Source organism: Salmo salar, chromosome 13 (assembly GCF_965601325.2).
Source record: "Salmo salar chromosome 13, fSalSal1, whole genome shotgun sequence".
Lineage (NCBI taxonomy): Eukaryota > Metazoa > Chordata > Actinopteri > Salmoniformes > Salmonidae > Salmo > Salmo salar.
Genome location: NC_138303.1, coordinates 105,929,485 through 105,952,484, shown reverse-complemented (window position 1 = coordinate 105,952,484; position 23,000 = coordinate 105,929,485). Strand labels below are relative to the sequence as shown.

General features: G+C 43.9%; 1 protein-coding gene across 1 annotated transcript in view; it reads left to right on the top strand.

The window, feature by feature from the left end:
• ctif (CBP80/20-dependent translation initiation factor) overlaps window positions 1-23,000 on the top strand; it is a 183,435-nt gene that overhangs the window by 35,545 nt on the left and 124,890 nt on the right. Inside the window, 4 exon segments of the mRNA XM_082960552.1 lie at window positions 11,952-12,080; window positions 13,954-14,027; window positions 16,069-16,173; window positions 17,894-17,975. Coding sequence (XP_082816678.1) covers window positions 11,952-12,080; window positions 13,954-14,027; window positions 16,069-16,173; window positions 17,894-17,975 — 390 coding nt within the window.

Genomic DNA, 23,000 nt, shown 5'->3' with positions numbered 1-23,000 from the left:
AAATCATCACCCGTTTGGCGAAGTAGGCAGTGATTCGATGATAAATTAACAGGCATCGTATTGATTATATGCAACGCAGGACAAGCTAGTTAACCTAGTAATATCATCAACCATGTGTAGTTAACTAGTGATTATGTGAAGATTGATAGTTTTTTATAAGTTAAGTTTAATGCTAGCTAGCGACTTAAATTGGCTCATTGCAACCACAAGGTCCTTTTGACGCTGCACTCGCGTAACAGGTGGTCAGCCTGCCACGCAGTTTCCTCATGGATTGCAATGTAATCGGCCATAATCGGCGTCCAAAAAGGCCGATTAACGATTGTTATGAAAACTTGAAATCGGCCCTAATCAATCCGCCATGCCGATTAATCGGTTGACCTCTACTCTAGATGTTGTTCTGTCTATGCTGGAACTGAAATACACTTCCTTTTTTCCCCTGAGGGGCTTGTATAACTGTTCAGTAGGGTACACCACCTTAACAAAACATTTTGTAACGGAAAACAAAAATCTGTGTTCTTATTGGACAAGTGTCTGCTGATGTCACGCGGTGCTAGTCCAGAGTGTGGGCTTTCCCCCATGTGCCGCCTCTGGCTTTGTGTCTGCGCCTGTTGGCACGACAACCTGGCAGAGTGGGTTTGCCCCTGAATGCTGGCACAGGGTGCAGGGAGAGACACACCCGTCTCCCTGGCTCTCGCTGTCATTTCCTGTCTCAACCAATGACGTGCGGTTGTGTTCCAATCTTATTGTGGTTGTGTAAGACAAGGCCCACTGCTTGCACAGGGTAAGCCCTCTGTTCCCCACCTGGGCTGCCAGATCAGGTTTCATGTGCTGATTCCTGTGCACCTTCCCACTTACACCAGAGATCTGTATATAATGATGAGATGCTCATGTCTCCACTCTAACAATTGGAGTCGTTGTCCCAAAGGCAGGAAGGTAGGTGGACAAGCTTAGGTTCAAAATAAGCCCAAAGAAACACATTGGGCTTATTTTGGACAGATTTTGTCGCGAGTGAAACCTCTTGTTTCACCTCTTCCTCTCTGTTTACACACACACACCAAGCCCCTGCCACTTACAACAACAATGAGAGAGAATTCCTCCTCTGACAAGTGGCTTCAACTCTATTTACCTTTGAGGTTTGGTCCATCAGAATGGGTCATATGGACACTGAAACACATTGAACATTATTTTACTGTAATAGAGGTGAAGTGAACCTTTCTATCTACACCCTTTTTATGTCTCAACTACTCAGATAGCGCGCAGAGCAGACACTAGTAAAACAGCACTATCAGTGAACATTGATTCTGGAAAGTGTATGCTCAGTTTGTTTTGCGGCATTGTGGTACCGCTAGCAGCATTTTAGCCAAAGACTGTTATACTAGCTGTCTAGTCCGTGTTTTATGAATGAGCTATAAGCACAAATCACAATTATGTAAGGAAATGGCAACTCACTCTTTATTCTGAGAAATAAGATAGGCCTCTTAATTTCAACATGTGAACAAAGTGGACAGACTAGCATGCTGTTCAAACAGCTGGAGACAGACAGACGGGTGAGGTCAGAATACTGTTCTACCTCGTTAGCTAGCAAATAGGCTTGTGGTTGAGAGATTGTTGAGACCTGTGTTAATGTTCTATAATGCCTGCTATAAGAAGTTAGTCATTTATTAGTGAATGTGCATTATGCACGGTTCTGGTTACATTTGTAACAAAAAGGGCATTTTCATAGACTGACTTGAAAGCCAGATCGGTGATTATTTGATAGAATAATGTAATGATTAGTGGGTCTTATCGTTGTGGAAGGCTTGTATTTAGCCTAGGTATAATTTCACGAGCCCTGAATTCATTTAGACTGTTTTTAAATGCAGTTTATATGACCTTTTTAATTGTACAACCAAGCTTATTTAGAGAAAAAATATAGATCGTAAATTTGAAAAAATCTAGATATGAGTTTTAGGCCGTATCGCCCAGCTCTATGGTAAGTCTACATTAGTAGACTTCCCATAGGTGACTGAGGTGTAATGAAAGAGATTTCTTTCTGGGTCAGTATTAATAGTTTGTACTATAAGTGATAAAGGCAGAAAGAAGAGATTAGATGATACCGTCACACAGAGATGAAGTGACTGTGTTAGAGGAGAGCGTAAACCACAAGGCTGCTCCAGGACATGAGTCGGTTTGCCCTCTGGTCCTCTGGGTACACACTTCATCCTCTGCTGCCTGCTTTGTGCTTCACTTTCATTTCAACTAAGCAGTTAGAGCCCTTTCTAAGCCCTTGTTTGCACACAGAGTGCTTGAGGCTGTCTTGTGGACGACTGGTTGTTCCTAGTCCGGTAAAGACATGTCTGTTAGAGGGTTATAGGTTAGTGTGTGGTGTTGTGCATCTGTGCCTGTGTCACTTTCTGAGGGAATGATTAAGGGCAGCAGTTTTCAGGGCAGCATTGTAACTGAATGCTTTTACCTTTGTCTGGGATCACAGAGGATCTAGGTCTGTTTAATCTCAATCTGTTAGGTCTCGTGTTGCTCCTATATTTCTCTAAGCAACCGAGAGCTATGCATGTGCTGATCCGGCACTATAAGGATGTATTGATTTTAGCCCAAACTGAGGACCAAATGGCACCCAACTCCCTCCTTATAAATGTAATAAAAATAAATAAAAGATTGAACCTTTATTTAACTAGGCAAATCAGTTAAGAACAAATTCTTATTTACAATGACTGCCTACACCGGCCAAACCCGGACGACGCTGGGCCAGTTGTGCGCCGCCCTATGGGACTCCTAATCACGGCCAATTGTGATAGAGCCTGGATAAAGTGCGCTACTTTTGACCAGGGCCCATAGGGGGACACAGCCCTAGTCTTTTTTTCCTCTCAGCTGTTACTGTGGACTCACAAGAAAGGGAGAGATATTATTCTTCCTGTCATCGCCTGAAAGATCTTTCACTTCCCACCAGGGATTGGAACCTAAATGATTTATCAATCGTTTCATTCTGAACAGAACCATTTTCTTTTGTTTCTGTTCCACTGTTCCGACCAGCAAAATAAAGTTCTGAACCGGTTCGAACCCTGAAAAAGTACCGGTTTATATTTTTCCTTTTTTAACCTGTGAAATAATGTGTTTAACCTTTAGCTCATGAAATGACTTCACCAATCAGTGCAGATAGAGCAGGCAAGATAGTTGTTTACATGCGTGGTAGACGGACAACTGTTGCCTATTGCACAAGATGTGACTGAAATGTTATGGGTGGGGAGAGAGGGTTGAGGAGCAGGCTTGAAGCGCTGGGCATCTTTTTATGACATCATCTGAATTAGGTCCACAGAATTATATCTAGGAGGAGTGGATTTTATGAAGGAACTTTGAATGTCCCTTGAGCGAGCTAGCTAACAAGCTTGTTTGTGCATTGCGGCACCAGAATTAAAAACATGTCTTACCTTTTTTTTTGTATTTAATAAATCCAACGTGAAACGTGATAACTAGGCCTATAGTGTCCTTAACTAGCATTGAAAAAGTTAATCCATTCTAATCTAGCTAATAAAAAATCTCTCTCTCCATCTTCTGACGCTTCTAACATCAGTACAGTAGCCTACAGTATGTTTCAGAGGGTGATGGACAGGTAACCTAAACACACACTGACAAAGATTTCCAGCTTGCAGGCAGAGGCTGGAATACGTTTGTGAGTAAGGGAGGGCTTTGCTGCTGTTTTTTTGGTAGGGCTAGAAAAACATTATTAACTTCTGTTCCGCAACAGTATGGATCACTTTCTTTCTCGGTTCCGTTTCTGTTCTTGAAATATTTAGTTATTTTCCTGTTTTCTGTTCTGTTCCCTGAACCGGTTCCAACCCTTGCTTCCCACACACGGTAACCCAAGGCTGTCGTTGAGGTGGATGAGGCGGCTCCATTAAGTCTGACAAATGACTTGAGAGAGGCACTGATGAAATAATCAAATGACAGGAAATTGAACGTTACATCCAGTCACTCCCTTGCGGTTGTCTGGGAGGGAAGGGGACACCAGTCTAGAATCCCCCAGCCAGCCAGCAGGCAGAGTCTGTAGTAGGGTATGGGACAGAGAGGTGTGTGTGTGACTGATCGTGACCACTGGATCAAAACACTGACTGTAGTCAACTTGTTTCAATCATCGAGAAGGCGGTTCTTTCTACTCAGCTCAGCAGCACACAGTCAGAATGGTCCTGGCTCTCCAACACAACCAATGCCCCCCCCCCCCCACCCAAACCAAGATAACTTGCGTTAAACACAATGGAAAAATAATTTGGAGTACCTTAAATGATATCATGGGCAGAAAATCGTTCTTTGAAGTTCATGTGTCATTTATAACGAAAACTTTCAATGACTATTTCACTAGTAAAGTGGAAAACCTCAAGTGAAATGACAACATTGAACCATCCTATTGTTGTTTTAAAGGTGTAGTAATGAAAGAAGGATTGTGGTTTTGGTCAAGTCAGTGTGTGAGAGGTGGAACAACTGTTACCCATCAATAATGATAAGCCACCAGGTATAAACAACCTTAACGTGAAACCAATCAGTTTGCTGCCTGTTCCTAGTAAACTGATGGAGAGAATTGTGTTTGGCCAAATACAAAGCTTTTTTTCAGAGAACTACTGACTTTCAGCATGCATATAGAGAAGGGCACTGAACTTCTATTGTACTGACTCAGATGACTGATGATTGGTTAAAATAAATGGATCATCACATGATAGTTGGAGATCATTGTTAGATTTCAGTGCAGCCTTTGATGTTATTGGTCATCTATTGTTATAAAGTCACTTGCTATGGTTTTACATCACCGACCATTACATGGTTGGAAAGTTATTTATCCAATAGAACCCAGAGAGTGTTCTTCAGTGAAAGCTTCTCTAACTTCAGATATATACAGTGTCTTGTCCTTTACTCTCCTCTAATTCTACAAATGATTTGTCACTGGTCTTCCACCTACCAAAGCTGCAGCTGGCTCAAAACAAAGCAGAATGCCTTGCCCTTAACGGCACATACAGAACTAACATGAACAAAAGATCTGAAAGTCTAGGTTTGAGCTAAAACATGATCAGATCTTTTACCTAATGGTTGTGTTCTAAACATGCACAAACTCTGTCTGATTTCCAACTCGTCCACTAGATAGCAGTAGGAGATCACATGACGTCTCTTGGCGACTTGAAACCAGTTTCGTCTGGTTTGGGTAGTGAGTCACTGTGCCAAAATGGCTTAACGGATTTTCAAGTTACCTTAGCAACCAGGGCCTTCAAGTTATTGAGTTTTTTGTTGTTGAAATAAGACACAGACCGGTGAGGAAACTTCAAACCTCTTTTCCCATTCACTTTTTCTGTTGTAAACGAGGAGCTAGCTAAACGCTGCATGTGAAGGATGCATACAAGATAATGTGGCTGGAGAAGGAAATGCATTGCTTGACAATGACCATCAGTGCTTACCCTTTCCATGCATACTAAATGTTTACACTTTTGATGACTTGACCTACATAGCATACTCTATGAATATAACCATAGTGCATTATTTATGGCCTGTATGGGGGAGATTCTTATGACATTGCCAGCAGTAAGATTTGAGTTCGATTTCCAAAAAGACAAGGCCTGTAGCTTTTGTAGAAGGTTTGTCACGTTCTATTTTCGGATAAAATGTATTTTTTAATGTATTTTCCCCAAATTCACCGGCCCTGTACAGGGCCCAAAACAACCACTCTGAGTTGAACTGGTTAAACTCTAACACCCACATTATTCTTTTAGTTGTGTTTGTATTATGTTAGTTGTGGTGTTTGTATTATTTTAGTTGTTTGTATATCGTTGTATTTGTGTGACTTTCCTTGTCTATCAGTGTTTTAGTTTTTTGTGGACCCCAGGAAGAATAGCTGCTGCGGCAAAAGCTAATGATACCAATAAATAATAAACCTCTCCCTGTCTCTCTCCCTGTCTCTCTCCCTGTCTCTCTCCCTGTCTCTCTCTCTCCCTGTCTCTCTCTCTCCCTGTCTCTCTCTCTCCCTGTCTCTCTCTCTCCCTGTCTCTCTCTCTCCCTGTCTCTCTCTCTCCCTGTCTCTCTCCCTCTCTCCACTGCCCCCCCCCCCCCCCCCCCTGCAGCATTGGTGGTTAGACATTCATCATGTAAATGGGCTCGACTCGGCAGCAGTCGCAGACCTATCTCCATTTATTACCCCTTACTGTCCATTCTCCTCCCTCATAGATATTAGAAATAGGTCTTCTTGACAATAACATCAGCATTGTGTAGTACATGTTCTGCATTTTCTGCAGTGGAGGAGTTGATATGGTATTGATTTTGTTCTCTCTCTACAGTGGAGGAGTTGATATGGTATTGATTTTGTTCTCTCTCTACAGTGGAGGAGTTGATATGGTATTGATTTTGTTCTCTCTCTGCAGTGGAGGAGTTGATATGGTATTGATTTTGTTCTCTGTCTACAGTGGAGGAGTTGATATGGTATTGATTTTGTTCTCTCTACAGTGGAGGAGTTGATATGGTATTGATTTTGTTCTCTCTGCAGTGGAGGAGTTGATATGGTATTGATTTTGTTCTCTCTGCAGTGGAGGAGTTGATATGGTATTGATTTTGTTCTCTCTCTACAGTGGAGGAGTTGATATGGTATTGATTTTGTTCTCTCTCTACAGTGGAGGAGTTGATATGGTATTGATTTTGTTCTCTCTCTGCAGTGGAGGAGTTGATATGGTATTGATTTTGTTCTCTCTCTGCAGTGGAGGAGTTGATATGGTATTGATTTTGTTCTCTCTCTAAAGTGGAGGAGTTGATATGGTATTGATTTTGTTCTCTCTCTGCAGTGGAGGAGTTGATATGGTATTGATTTTGTTCTCTCTGCAGTGGAGGAGTTGATATGGTATTGATTTTGTTCTCTCTACAGTGGAGGAGTTGATATGGTATTGATTTTGTTCTCTCTCTGCAGTGGAGGAGTTGATATGGTATTGATTTTGTTCTCTCTCTGCAGTGGAGGAGTTGATATGGTATTGATTTTGTTCTCTCTCTGCAGTGGAGGAGTTGATATGGTATTGATTTTGTTCTCTCTCTACAGTGGAGGAGTTGATATGGTATTGATTTTGTTCTCTCTCTGCAGTGGAGGAGTTGATATGGTATTGATTTTGTTCTCTCTGCAGTGGAGGAGTTGATATGGTATTGATTTTGTTCTCTCTGCAGTGGAGGAGTTGATATGGTATTGATTTTGTTCTCTCTGCAGTGGAGGAGTTGATATGGTATTGATTTTGTTCTCTCTGCAGTGGAGGAGTTGATATGGTATTGATTTTGTTCTCTCTGCAGTGGAGGAGTTGATATGGTATTGATTTTGTTCTCTTTCTGCAGTGGAGGAGTTGATATGGTATTGATTTTGTTCTCTCTACAGTGGAGGAGTTGATATGGTATTGATTTTGTTCTCTCTACAGTGGAGGAGTTGATATGGTATTGATTTTGTTCTCTCTACAGTGGAGGAGTTGATATGGTATTGATTTTGTTCTCTCTACAGTGGAGGAGTTGATATGGTATTGATTTTGTTCTCTCTACAGTGGAGGAGTTGATATGGTATTGATTTTGTTCTCTCTGCAGTGGAGGAGATGATATGGTATTGATTTTGTTCTCTCTGCAGTGGAGGAGTTGATATGGTATTGATTTTGTTCTCTCTACAGTGGAGGAGTTGATATGGTATTGATTTTGTTCTCTCTCTGCAGTGGAGGAGTTGATATGGTATTGATTTTGTTCTCTCTCTGCAGTGGAGGAGTTGATATGGTATTGATTTTGTTCTCTCTACAGTGGAGGAGTTGATATGGTATTGATTTTGTTCTCTCTGCAGTGGAGGAGTTGATATGGTATTGATTTTGTTCTCTCTGCAGTGGAGGAGTTGATATGGTATTGATTTTGTTCTCTCTGCAGTGGAGGAGTTGATATGGTATTGATTTTGTTTTCTCTCTACAGTGGAGGAGTTGATATGGTATTGATTTTGTTCTCTCTGCAGTGGAGGAGTTGATATGGTATTGATTTTGTTCTCTCTCTGCAGTGGAGGAGTTGATATGGTATTGATTTTGTTCTCTCTCTGCAGTGGAGGAGTTGATATGGTATTGATTTTGTTCTCTCTCTACAGTGGAGGAGTTGATATGGTATTGATTTTGTTCTCTCTCTACAGTGGAGGAGTTGATATGGTATTGATTTTGTTCTCTCTGCAGTGGAGGAGTTGATATGGTATTGATTTTGTTCTCTCTGCAGTGGAGGAGTTGATATGGTATTGATTTTGTTCTCTCTCTACAGTGGAGGAGTTGATATGGTATTGATTTTGTTCTCTCTGCAGTGGAGGAGTTGATATGGTATTGATTTTGTTCTCTCTCTGCAGTGGAGGAGTTGATATGGTATTGATTTTGTTCTCTCTCTACAGTGGAGGAGTTGATATGGTATTGATTTTGTTCTCTCTGCAGTGGAGGAGTTGATATGGTATTGATTTTGTTCTCTTTCTGCAGTGGAGGAGTTGATATGGTATTGATTTTGTTCTCTCTACAGTGGAGGAGTTGATATGGTATTGATTTTGTTCTCTCTGCAGTGGAGGAGATGATATGGTATTGATTTTGTTCTCTCTGCAGTGGAGGAGTTGATATGGTATTGATTTTGTTCTCTCTACAGTGGAGGAGTTGATATGGTATTGATTTTGTTCTCTCTCTGCAGTGGAGGAGTTGATATGGTATTGATTTTGTTCTCTCTCTGCAGTGGAGGAGTTGATATGGTATTGATTTTGTTCTCTCTCTGCAGTGGAGGAGTTGATATGGTATTGATTTTGTTCTCTCTGCAGTGGAGGAGTTGATATGGTATTGATTTTGTTCTCTCTGCAGTGGAGGAGTTGATATGGTATTGATTTTGTTCTCTCTGTAGTGGAGGAGTTGATATGGTATTGATTTTGTTCTCTCTGTAGTGGAGGAGTTGATATGGTATTGATTTTGTTCTCTCTACAGTGGAGGAGTTGATATGGTATTGATTTTGTTCTCTCTGCAGTGGAGGAGTTGATATGGTATTGATTTTGTTCTCTCTGCAGTGGAGGAGTTGATATGGTATTGATTTTGTTCTCTCTGCAGTGGAGGAGTTGATATGGTATTGATTTTGTTCTCTCTCTGCAGTGGAGGAGATGATATGGTATTGATTTTGTTCTCTCTCTGCAGTGGAGGAGTTGATATGGTATTGATTTTGTTCTCTCTCTGCAGTGGAGGAGTTGATATGGTATTGATTTTGTTCTCTCTGCAGTGGAGGAGTTGATATGGTATTGATTTTGTTCTCTCTACAGTGGAGGAGTTGATATGGTATTGATTTTGTTCTCTCTCTGCAGTGGAGGAGTTGATATGGTATTGATTTTGTTCTCTCTCTGCAGTGGAGGAGTTGATATGGTATTGATTTTGTTCTCTCTCTGCAGTGGAGGAGTTGATATGGTATTGATTTTGTTCTCTCTCTACAGTGGAGGAGTTGATATGGTATTGATTTTGTTCTCTCTCTGCAGTGGAGGAGTTGATATGGTATTGATTTTGTTCTCTCTGCAGTGGAGGAGTTGATATGGTATTGATTTTGTTCTCTCTGCAGTGGAGGAGTTGATATGGTATTGATTTTGTTCTCTCTGCAGTGGAGGAGTTGATATGGTATTGATTTTGTTCTCTCTGCAGTGGAGGAGTTGATATGGTATTGATTTTGTTCTCTCTGCAGTGGAGGAGTTGATATGGTATTGATTTTGTTCTCTCTGCAGTGGAGGAGTTGATATGGTATTGATTTTGTTCTCTTTCTGCAGTGGAGGAGTTGATATGGTATTGATTTTGTTCTCTCTACAGTGGAGGAGTTGATATGGTATTGATTTTGTTCTCTCTGCAGTGGAGGAGATGATATGGTATTGATTTTGTTCTCTCTGCAGTGGAGGAGTTGATATGGTATTGATTTTGTTCTCTCTACAGTGGAGGAGTTGATATGGTATTGATTTTGTTCTCTCTCTGCAGTGGAGGAGTTGATATGGTATTGATTTTGTTCTCTCTCTGCAGTGGAGGAGTTGATATGGTATTGATTTTGTTCTCTCTACAGTGGAGGAGTTGATATGGTATTGATTTTGTTCTCTCTGCAGTGGAGGAGTTGATATGGTATTGATTTTGTTCTCTCTGCAGTGGAGGAGTTGATATGGTATTGATTTTGTTCTCTCTGTAGTGGAGGAGTTGATATGGTATTGATTTTGTTCTCTCTCTACAGTGGAGGAGTTGATATGGTATTGATTTTGTTCTCTCTACAGTGGAGGAGTTGATATGGTATTGATTTTGTTCTCTCTGCAGTGGAGGAGTTGATATGGTATTGATTTTGTTCTCTCTGCAGTGGAGGAGTTGATATGGTATTGATTTTGTTCTCTCTGCAGTGGAGGAGTTGATATGGTATTGATTTTGTTCTCTCTCTGCAGTGGAGGAGATGATATGGTATTGATTTTGTTCTCTCTCTGCAGTGGAGGAGATGATATGGTATTGATTTTGTTCTCTCTGCAGTGGAGGAGTTGATATGGTATTGATTTTGTTCTCTCTCTACAGTGGAGGAGTTGATATGGTATTGATTTTGTTCTCTCTCTGCAGTGGAGGAGTTGATATGGTATTGATTTTGTTCTCTCTCTGCAGTGGAGGAGTTGATATGGTATTGATTTTGTTCTCTCTACAGTGGAGGAGTTGATATGGTATTGATTTTGTTCTCTCTGCAGTGGAGGAGTTGATATGGTATTGATTTTGTTCTCTCTGCAGTGGAGGAGTTGATATGGTATTGATTTTGTTCTCTCTGTAGTGGAGGAGTTGATATGGTATTGATTTTGTTCTCTCTCTACAGTGGAGGAGTTGATATGGTATTGATTTTGTTCTCTCTACAGTGGAGGAGTTGATATGGTATTGATTTTGTTCTCTCTGCAGTGGAGGAGTTGATATGGTATTGATTTTGTTCTCTCTGCAGTGGAGGAGTTGATATGGTATTGATTTTGTTCTCTCTGCAGTGGAGGAGTTGATATGGTATTGATTTTGTTCTCTCTCTGCAGTGGAGGAGATGATATGGTATTGATTTTGTTCTCTCTCTGCAGTGGAGGAGATGATATGGTATTGATTTTGTTCTCTCTGCAGTGGAGGAGTTGATATGGTATTGATTTTGTTCTCTCTCTACAGTGGAGGAGTTGATATGGTATTGATTTTGTTCTCTCTCTGCAGTGGAGGAGTTGATATGGTATTGATTTTGTTCTCTCTGCAGTGGAGGAGTTGATATGGTATTGATTTTGTTCTCTCTCTACAGTGGAGGAGTTGATATGGTATTGATTTTGTTCTCTCTACAGTGGAGGAGTTGATATGGTATTGATTTTGTTCTCTCTGCAGTGGAGGAGATGATATGGTATTGATTTTGTTCTCTCTGCAGTGGAGGAGTTGATATGGTATTGATTTTGTTCTCTCTCTGCAGTGGAGGAGTTGATATGGTATTGATTTTGTTCTCTCTCTGCAGTGGAGGAGTTGATATGGTATTGATTTTGTTCTCTCTCTGCAGTGGAGGAGTTGATATGGTATTGATTTTGTTCTCTCTCTGCAGTGGAGGAGTTGATATGGTATTGATTTTGTTCTCTCTACAGTGGAGGAGTTGATATGGTATTGATTTTGTTCTCTCTGCAGTGGAGGAGTTGATATGGTATTGATTTTGTTCTCTCTGCAGTGGAGGAGTTGATATGGTATTGATTTTGTTCTCTCTGCAGTGGAGGAGTTGATATGGTATTGATTTTGTTCTCTCTCTGCAGTGGAGGAGTTGATATGGTATTGATTTTGTTCTCTCTCTGCAGTGGAGGAGTTGATATGGTATTGATTTTGTTCTCTCTCTACAGTGGAGGAGTTGATATGGTATTGATTTTATTCTCTCTGTTCCTCTTCTCTTTCTTGCTCTCTTTCTCTCTCTCCACCCCCTCTCTGTAGGATGAGTGGGATCACAGTAGTAATGGCAGTACAGGGTCCAGGCCCAGCTCTGGTTCAAGGCCTGGTTCAGGCTCCAGGTCCGGTAGCAGAGGGAGGAACAACCAGTTCAGAGGGCCAGCCAAGGTACAGGTAACTACCAAACCAAACTACAGCTTTTCTATCACCACTCCCCAACCTTAACCCCCACAAACACAGTATTATCAAGGTACAGGTAACTACCAAACCAAACTACAGCTTTTCTATCACCACTCCCCAACCTTAACCCCCACAAACACAGTATTATCAAGGTACAGGTAACTACCAAACCAAACTACAGCTTTTATATCAGACCATCACCACAGGACCCCCACAGCAGCTGTGGATGGTGGAGGAAGAAATGGGAGGACGGTTCTCTTCCAGCCATTACTATAGTATGAGAGCATCGTCTGGTTTCTTCCTCCCCCGGCCACCACCCTCCCACACAGTAATATGTATTCAAGTCCTGTTTCACTCTCTTTTGTCCCAGGGGACCATAAGAAAGCTACTGCAGGCTTATGGCTGCTCCAGAATTCCACCACGTGGTTTACTATGAGGTCATCAGGGGTTGTCAGGACACCCCCCACCCTCTTTTAGCATGCATCACCTTACTGGAGAGGGATATACTGTAATATGATGTGCATGAAAAGTCTTCAATGGTGCTGGCTTACCTTGTTCCATGTTATGTAATGTGGGGTTAATGCAGGGTTTGAATGGTGCTGGCTTACCTTGTTCCATGTTATGTAATGTGGGGTTAATGCAGGGTTTGAATGGTGCTGGCTTACCTTGTTCCATGTTATGTAATGTGGGGTTAATGCAGGGTTTGAATGGTGCTGGCTTACCTTGTTCCATGTTATGTAATGTGGGGTTAATGCAGGGTTTGAATGGTGCTGGCTTACCTTGTTCCATGTTATGTAATGTGGGTTTAATGCAGGGTTTGAATGGTGCTGGCTTACCTTGTTCCATGTTATGTAATGTGGGTTTAATGCAGGGTTTGAATGGTGCTGGCTTACCTTGTTCCATGTTATGTAATGTGGGGTTAATGCAGGGTTTGAATGGTGCTGGCTTACCTTGTTCCATGTTATGTAATGTGGGGTTAATGCAGGGTTTGAATGGTGCTGGCTTACCTTGTTCCATGTTATGTAATGTGGGGTTAATGCAGGGTTTGAATGGTGCTGGCTTACCTTGTTCCATGTTATGTAATGTGGGGTTAATGCAGGGTTTGAATGGTGCTGGCTTACCTTGTTCCATGTTATGTAATGTGGGTTTAATGCAGGGTTTGGGGGGAGGGTCTTCTGTCAGGCTCCAGGATGTGTCTCCCAGAGGAGTTGTGTATCTGCTCCATAGAGATACATAAAGGGATCTAGATGCCATAATGGAATTCCCTCTGCATTCCTTCCCACAGGGAAAACACATCAGTCATTTACCCGCATACAGTACATGTTGACAGACCAGCTAAACAGTATTTGTGTCCCAGAAATGTTTTTATAGATATAATGTCCCTTCCATCCCTCTCAACACAGGTTGGTGGCACCTTCGTTGGGGAGGAGGGGCTCGTGGTAATGGTTGGAGCAGAATCAGTGGAATGGATCAAATACACCAAACACATGGTTTCCATGGTTTCCATGTGTTTGGTACCATTCCATTTGCTCCGTTCCAGCCATTATTATGAGCCGTCCTCTCCTCAGCAGCCTCGACTGCCTCCTCAAGTAGTAATAATACGTGACGGGGTGATTATCTTTCCACTGAAGGGGACTTTAACTAATGCTTCATCAATGTTAGGGTGTGTTAGCATGCAGGTTGAGTATTTTTGAAGTTTAGCACGATGACAAGAGATCTGTTTTGATCAGTATTGAGCTGTAACGTAGTAAAGCTGTTCCATATAGTGGTGTACAGGTAATTCACATTTGTAACACACTGTTGTAACACACTGTTGTAACACACTGTTGTAACACACTGTTGTAACAGGTTGTGTGTTGTCTTTCAGAACGGGAACAGAGAAGGGTCATTTGACATCCTGGGTACTGATATCTGGGCTGCTAACACCATGGACTCTCATGGGTATGTCATGCACACTGTTGACTCATTCACACCCCCATCACAACACACACACACACACACACACACACACACACACTGATGACGACTCCTACTACATATGAATTCTATCTCTAGCTCACACTGATACATAGCCAGTTGAGAGTGTTTACTTGAATAGCCTTCTCCGTGGCATTATATTATGGGATGGATATAAAGGAGAGGTTAGTAACAGTACTCACTTCTGTCTTATCCTTGTACTGTGGTGTTGCTATCTTATCCAGACAACCTGATGATAGGATCAAATCAAAGTTTATTTGTCACATGCACCGAATACAACAAGTGTAGACCTTACCGTGTAATGCTTCCTTACAAGCCCTTAACCAACAACGCCGTTCAAGAAGAGTTATGAAATATTGACCAAATAAAGTAAAGTAAACAATATAAAGTAACAATAACAAGGCTATATACAGGGGGTACCGGTACCAAGTCAGTGTGAGGGGGTACAGGTTAGTTGAGGTAATTTGTACATGTAGGTAGGGGTGAAGTGACTATGCATAGATACTAAACAGCGAGTAGCAGCAGTGTATAAAACAAATGGGGGGGTGTCAATGTAAATAGTCCGGTGGCCATTTGATGAATTGTTCAGCACCCTGAGTAGTTGTTGTTGTCAGACAGGAGATGGAACAACACAACCGCAGGGACCACACAGTTTTAACAAAAATAACGACATTGGCAACAGCTTAGCCTCGGTTTTATTCAATTCATTTACAGCCACATCTTCTTTCAGAATCAGCCAGCTGTTTTTTTTTCATTGGGGATGTCTTCTGGCCCTCAAACAGTGTGTGTTCAGAGAACATGTGGTTTGTTCTGAGATAGATAGTATTGTTTTATGAATCCTAGGTGTTTTTAGCCACAAGTTTATTTAGCTCAGTTTCTCTATTCACTAGAGACATGAAGGGAATGTCACCTTTCTGAGGATGCTTTCCAAATGGCACCCTATTCCCTATAATATAGTGCACTGCTGTTGATGAGAGCCCTATGGGTCCTGGTCAAAACAGTTCACTATATAGGGAATAGGGTGCCATTTGGGAATGCTGCCTGATATTCAGATTTGGGGACCTAGGGGCCTGTTTGACACATTCTGTCATCACAAATACATGTTACCGCATCCCAAAGCTCCCCCTTTTGGGATGCAGTAACAGGAATGCAGTTAGGGTTAAATATATTGTGTAACCTGATAACTAGGTAGGTGTGTTAAATAAGAGGGAGCGACTTGTGATAATGAGATGTACAGTTGAAGTCGGAAGTTTACATACACCTTAGCCAAAAACATTTAAACTCAGTTTTTCACAATTCCTGACATTTAATCCTAGTAAAAATTCCCTGTCTTAGGTCAGTTAGGATCACCACTTTATTTTAAGAATGCGAAATTTCAGAATAATGGATTGCGCTAAATACAGGGAAATTCATGCGGGGAACCTTTTTCAGTCTTCCAGAGATTTGAGACTGGGACGGAGGTTCACCTTCCAGCAGGACAATGACCCTAAGCATACTGCTAAAGCAACACTCGAGTGGTTTAAGGGAAACATTTAAATGTCTTTGAATGGCCTAGGTCAAAGCCCAGACTCAATCCAATTGAGAATCTGTGGTATGAGTTAAAGATTGCTGTACACCAGCAGAACACATCCATCTCAAAGGAGCTGGAGCCTTGAAGAGTGGGCAAAAATCCCAGTGGCTAGAAGTGCCAAGCTTAAAGAGACATACCCCAAGAGACTTGCAGTTGTTACAACCCCCCCAAAAAATAAATTTTAATTCCAGGTTGTAAGACAACAAAATAGGAAAAATGCCAAGGGGGGTGAATACTTTCGCAAGCCACTGTACGTACATGCATGCATACATACATGCATGCATACTTTTACATTTTTGGGGATTTGTGTGTATTACTGCACTGTTAGAGCTAGAAACGCAAGCATATTTTTACACCTGCAGTAGCATCTGCAAATATGTGTACGCGACCGATTTTGATTTGGTTATGTCATCTTATCCAATGTTGTGTTTGTAGGGGGGCGACATGGGACCTCCAGCCTGAGAAGCTAGACTTCAGCCAGTTCCACAGGAAACCCTTCAGAGGAACACCAAAGCATCTACCACACATCGACAGAGAGGGGTGAGTGCATCTAGTGGGTCAATTAAATAAATAAGACGTTACTGAGAAAGGAAGCATGTGTCCAGCGACTCCTTGACGTAAGCATAGAGAAACATTGTCCCAGTTCTCTCCATAACCCTTCTACCTGGCCCTAACCCTTCTACCTGGCCCTAACCCTTCTACCTGGCTTCTACCTGGGCCTAACCCTTCTACCTGGCCCTAACCCTTCTACCTGGCCCTAACCCTTCTACCTGGGCCTAACCCTTCTACCTGGGCCTAACCCTTCTACCTGGCCCTAACCCTTCTACCTGGCTTCTACCTGGGCCTAACCCTTCTACCTGGCCCTAACCCTTCTACCTGGCTTCTACCTGGGCCTAACCCTTCTACCTGGCCCTAACCCTTCTACCTGGCCCTAACCCTTCTACCTGGCTTCTACCTGGGCCTAACCCTTCTACCTGGCCCTAACCCTTCTACCTGGCTTCTACCTGGGCCTAACCCTTCTACCTGGCCCTAACCCTTCTACCTGGCCCTAACCCTTCTACCTGGCTTCTACCTGGGCCTAACCCTTCTACCTGGGCCTAACCCTTCTACCTGGGCCTAACCCTTCTACCTGGGCCTAACCCTTCTACCTGGGCCTAACCCTTCTACCTGGGCCTAACCCTTCTACCTGGGCCTAACCCTTCTACCTGGGCCTAACCCTTCTACCTGGCTTCTACCTGGGCCTAACCCTTCTACCTGGGCCTAACCCTTCTACCTGGCCCTAACCCTTCTACCTGGCTTCTACCTGGGCCTAACCCTTCTACCTGGGCCTAACCCTTCTACCTGGGCCTAACCCTTCTACCTGGCCCTAACCCTTCTACCTGGCTTCTACCTGGGCCTAACCCTTCTACCTGGGCCTAACCCTTCTACCAGGGCCTAACCCTTCTACCAGGGCCTAACCCTTCTACCTGGGCCTAACCCTTCTACCAGGGCCTAACCCTTCTACCTGGGCCTAACCCTTCTACCTGGGCCTAACCCTTCTACCTGGGCCTAACCCTTCTACCAGGGCCTAACCCTTCTACTTGGGCCTAACCCTTCTACCTGGGCCTAACCCTTCTACCTGGGCCTAACCCTTCTACCTGGGCCTAACCCTTCTACCTGGGCCTAACTAACCCTTCTACCTGGGCCTAACCCTTCTACATGGCCCTAACCCTTCTACCTGGGCCTAACCCTTCTACCTGGCTTCTACCTGGGCCTAACCCTTCTACATGGCCCTAACCCTTCTACCTGGGCCTAACCCTTCTACCTGGGCCTAACCCTTCTACCTGGGCCTAACCCTTCTATGTTGTTCAATGTTTCCACTTGGCAGATCTGAAGGCCCATACATCGCTCCCATTAATCCTCTCCTATGGGATAGACATGAAAATGATGATGCTTGTCCATTCCATTACTACTTGGTGTCTGTAGCCTCTGCTAGACTCATCCTGACCCCTAGGCCTCTCAGTCTCAGTACTGGGTTATCATCACATAAACTCAATCTCAAATAGTCTTTTCACCATTCCTCACAACCTATCCTCACCTCCTGCTCACCATATTGGAGGAGAAGGTCCAAGGTCCCTCCCCTCGGACCTTCTTCTCCAATGAGTTTTGAGAAGGAGGTGAGGAGAGAAAATGTGAGGAATAGAAGAGAAATAGTCCCCGTTATAAGCCAATCAGAGCCCACCTATCCCACCTACTCATCCCTTATCTCTCGGTCTCTCAGGATGATGAAAGGCAAGTTTGAAGATGATGATGATGATGGCATCGACCTGAATGACATGGAGAAGTTCCTGCCAGGCCTTACTGTGAGTTAATCTCTTTCTTTGTCTCGATCCTCTCTATCTGCTTTCTAACAAGACCACATACCTACTAATGGTAGGGAGCTCCATCTGGTGGCTAAAAGATGGAATTTCATACTAAGAATTGTAAGGAATAGTCTTGTCCTTTATGTGAGTGAACTCTGACATCTAGTGTTGAAACGTTGTCCATTCACCTTTGACCATGTTAAAAGGCCAATACTGGCGCCCAGTGGTAGTTTTAAGGTACGTTTCCTTGAGTTCCATAATTTCTCATAAAACACTAGATAAGGTCTTGCTCAGACTAAATCTTTGCTGGTTTTCTGTTCCTTGAAAATCCTAAATATATCACTTTTCTCTATGTACTACAAATATATATTTCGCTCTGTTCTCTAGCAAGATCTAATTTTTTTACGGGCTCCCAAGTGGCACAGCAGTCTAACTCAGTGCAAGAGGCGTCACTACAGTCCCTGGTTCGAATCCAGGCTCTATCACATCTGGCTGTGATTGGGTGTCCCGTAGGGCGGCGCACAATTGGCCCAGCATCATCCGGGTTTGGCCGGTGTAGGCCGTCATTGTAAATAAGAATTTGTTCTTAACTGACTTGCCTAGTTAAAGGTTAAATAAAAAAATGTCTCTGGCTGTAAAACCTACCAATTTCCAAATATATATAGTCTGACTGTAGAACTTTGGAATTCAATTGTAATTAGATTTATTGATCCCAGAGGGGAAATTATTGCTGGCAGGTCAGGAATAGGATACAGATACAGCTAGGGTGTGTCTGTCTCGCATGTCTACAGGACTACGTCACTGTGTTCTCGTCTGGGTTTGTCTGGTCTACTGACGGGCAGGATGTTGGCACCAGGGCACTGGAGGGCAGGAGACACACACACATACCCCCACCTGTCTGGTCTCATGTCCAGACTGGCCACCAGGGAGTCTCCCCCCCCTGCCCACGTCACTGCTCTGCCTGCCAGTCAGCCAGCCATGACCCCACGCCAGGCCAAGCCAGTCTCCAGGTCATTGTTTCATTGTGATCACCACGCCATCTCCTTTGACTGACTGCTTTGTAAATAACTCACACACCACAACGCACGGGAAGGAACTGACTGTGAGGACGCCGTGGATGACCCTGAAAGTAAAACTCAAAGGCAAAAAAAAGTTGAAAATAGACCAAAGAAAGTACCTCCTCAAGATGACTGAAATACTAGTGTTTATAATCATGTTTCCTTTACAGTGCCTGATAATCTATATCTCCTGAGACCTGGGAATGCCGGTCCTGTTGCCCAGTGTTTGTCAGTAGTGACATTCAGTGAGTGTGATACATTTTACCCTGTTGGCCTCAGTGACACATAAAGCTCTCTATTATCCCCCAGCAGGCTCTCAGGGGCCAGGACCAGTCAGTCAGTCAGTCAGTCAGTCCCTAGGTTTACCTCACCTCACTGATAACCTGACTAAATATAGCAGCAGACGGCGCCAAGCCGTGCCGCTAAGCCTCTGTGTGTGTGTGTGTGTGTGTGTGTGTGTGTGTGTGTGTGTGTGTGTGTGTGTGTGTGTGTGTGTGTGTGTGTGTGTGTGTGTGTGTGTGTGTGTGTGTGTGTGTGTGTGTCTTGACTACGTGGCTCAGTGTGTGTGTGCGGGCGGGCGGGCGGGCGGGCGTGTGTGTGTGTGTCTTGACTACGTGGCTCAGTGTGTGTGATGCATGTAGTCAGGGCTTACATAACATACAGTAGGAATCAAACACGCATGATGTTGATTAAACGGCAACAAAGTTTTACATTTTTCGGGGAGATGGATTATGGGGGAGGGATTATGGGGGAGGGATTTTGGGGAGATGGATTATGGGGGAGGGATTTTGGGGAGATGGATTATGGGGGAGGGATTTTGGGGAGATGGATTATGGGGGAGGGATTTTGGGGAGATGGATTATGGGGGAGGGATTATGGGGGAGGGATTTTGGGGAGATGGATTATGGGGGAGGGATTTTGGGGAGATGGATTATGGGGGAGGGATTTTGGGGAGAGGAAGATACATTTTTGGGGATGGGGGATTTCGGGAGAGATATGTCATTATTTTGGGGTGGGGGGGTCGGGGAGAGGAATGGATGGATCCTAAAGCCGAGCTCTGCCATCCAGGACTATACCAGGCTGTGTCAGGAAGGCCCTAAAAATGGTCAAAGACTCCAGGACACCCAATTCATAGACTGTTCTCTCTGCTACTGTGAAAGACCAAAAGGTTCCTGAACAGCTTCTTCCTCAAGCCGTAAGACCGCTGAACAGCTTCTACCTCAAGCCGTAAGACCGCTGAACAGCTTCTACCTCAAGCCGTAAGACCGCTGAACAGCTTCTACCTCAAGCCGTAAGACCGCTGAACAGCTTCTACCTCAAGCCGTAAGACCGCTGAACAGCTTCTACCTCAAGCCGTAAGACCGCTGAACAGCTTCTACCTCAAGCCGTAAGACCGCTGAACAGCTTCTACCTCAAGCCGTAAGACCGCTGAACAGCTTCTACCTCAAGCCGTAAGACCGCTGAACAGCTTCTACCTCAAGCCGTAAGACCGCTGAACAGCTTCTACCTCAAGCCGTAAGACCGCTGAACAGCTTCTACCTCAAGCCGTAAGACCGCTGAACAGCTTCTACCTCAAGCCGTAAGACCGCTGGACAGCTTCTACCTCAAGCCGTAAGACCGCTGGACAGCTTCTACCTCAAGCCGTAAGACCGCTGGACAGCTTCTACCTCAAGCCGTAAGACCGCTGGACAGCTTCTACCTCAAGCCGTAAGACCGCTGGACAGCTTCTACCTCAAGCCGTAAGACAGCTGGACAGCTTCTACCTCAAGCCGTAAGACAGCTGGACAGCTTCTACCTCAAGCCGTAAGACCGCTGGACAGCTTCTACCTCAAGCCGTAAGACCGCTGGACAGCTTCTACCTCAAGCCGTAAGACAGCTGGACAGCTTCTACCTCAAGCCGTAAGACCGCTGGACAGCTTCTACCTCAAGCCGTAAGACCGCTGGACAGCTTCTACCTCAAGCCGTAAGACCGCTGGACAGCTTCTACCTCAAGCCGTAAGACCGCTGGACAGCTTCTACCTCAAGCCGTAAGACCGCTGGACAGCTTCTACCTCAAGCCGTAAGACCGCTGGACAGCTTCTACCTCAAGCCGTAAGACCGCTGGACAGCTTCTACCTCAAGCCGTAAGACCGCTGGACAGCTTCTACCTCAAGCCGTAAGACCGCTGGACAGCTTCTACCTCAAGCCGTAAGACCGCTGGACAGCTTCTACCTCAAGCCGTAAGACCGCTGGACAGCTTCTACCTCAAGCCGTAAGACCGCTGGACAGCCTCTACCTCAAGCCGTAAGACTGCTGAACAGTTAATTAACTGCCTACCAGGACTATTTACAATGACTTTTATTTACTTTTATTTAAAAAAAATAACTTTTACCTTTTATTGCACTGACTTTCTGTCACTAACTCTATACACACACACACACACACACACACTACATATGCTCACGCACACAAAACACACACATGCAAATTGATGCCACACTCACGCATTTGTGATCTTGTCACTTTTTATTATCTATCCTAATTGCCTAGTCACCTTTACCTCTACCTGCATGTACATATTTCCTCATCTAACTCATATCCCTTCACATTGACTCTGTACCGCTACTCCTTTCTATATATCCTCATTATTTTCTGTTACTAGTTCCTTTTTTTTAAATGATCAAATGTTCTTACTTCTTAACTGCATTGTTGGTTAAGGGCTTGTAAGTAAGCATTTCATGGTAGTCTACACCTGTTATATTCAGCGCATGTGACATACAATTTGATTGGAAAATGTTTTCACACTCGGATTCCAGGGCTACTCTGGGGAAATAGACTAATTCACAACCCCCCTCTCTCCCACCCCAATTACTCACTTTGCCGGCCCAGACCCAGAATAGCAGCACCAAGGCCCACTAGGTAAAAGTACCTGGGAGGACAGGAAAGGCAGGTCATAGGGGAGAACCAGCATCCTCTCTACACCCCATGTTATGAGGACAGGTCAGATTCCTGCAGGATGATTCTATGGAGCTTGGCCTGGGCCTGGAGTGAGACGTGCTTCATTAAGGATGAGTCAAGCCCCTTCTCCTTCCCTCTATTCAGTCCCATTTCTGACATAGTTTACACCCACCTGACCCTAGCAAAGCTTTAGCCAAGGTGTGCAAGCGCTTGTTTACGTCAGGTCAGATTTAAGAGCATGACAGGTACAGGAGTCACTGATGGCAGGAAGCCTTCATGTTTTCATAGTGACAGACGGGAACGGACAACTCAGTCATCGGGTTGATGATGTCAACATGAGATTGTTATTGTGATATGTATATCTCTGCATGCTCTGGGGGATTCTGAGCATGTCAACACAATGCTTGCATGAATCTGGGTGTGATATATTTTCAATACCCTAACAACATCCAGTTGCCTTGTTTGTGTGACTGCAACTTGGCTGCCGTGTGTGGAAGTCAGCCGGCACCATTTGATTTCAATCGGTATTGCTATTGCTTGCCTTTCATCACGTTCTTCCTTTTCCTATGAGTGTCAATGTTTTTTCATTGACATTCGAGCCGGCTCGTCTGTTTCTGTATGCGTGCGTGGATGTGCACGTTTGCTCATGTCCTTGTGCAATAATTTCCATCGTCCCATTTGTTGTCCTTCATGAACTCTCATGGTCTCATCAACTCCAGCCTGATGGATGTACAGTAGATTGGCCCTGGCTCATCATTAATGAAGACTGAACTCATGTTGGTAAACATCATGGTGGTTAAGTTACATTATAGTAGATGAATTGTAGTTTTCTCTGTCTGAGTCAGTGATAAGGAGATCCAGGGTGACATACTGTATATATCTAGGACTTCCTGTCCTCTGTCCCTGTGGGACTGGCTTGTTTCTGGTTGTTTTCCCAAGGGGGGATGCAGTCAGATGGGCTGGTCCCAGATTGGTTTGTGATCTTGCTTGCTGGTCATTGTCACTTCATTGACCACAGGAGCTGTCAAGA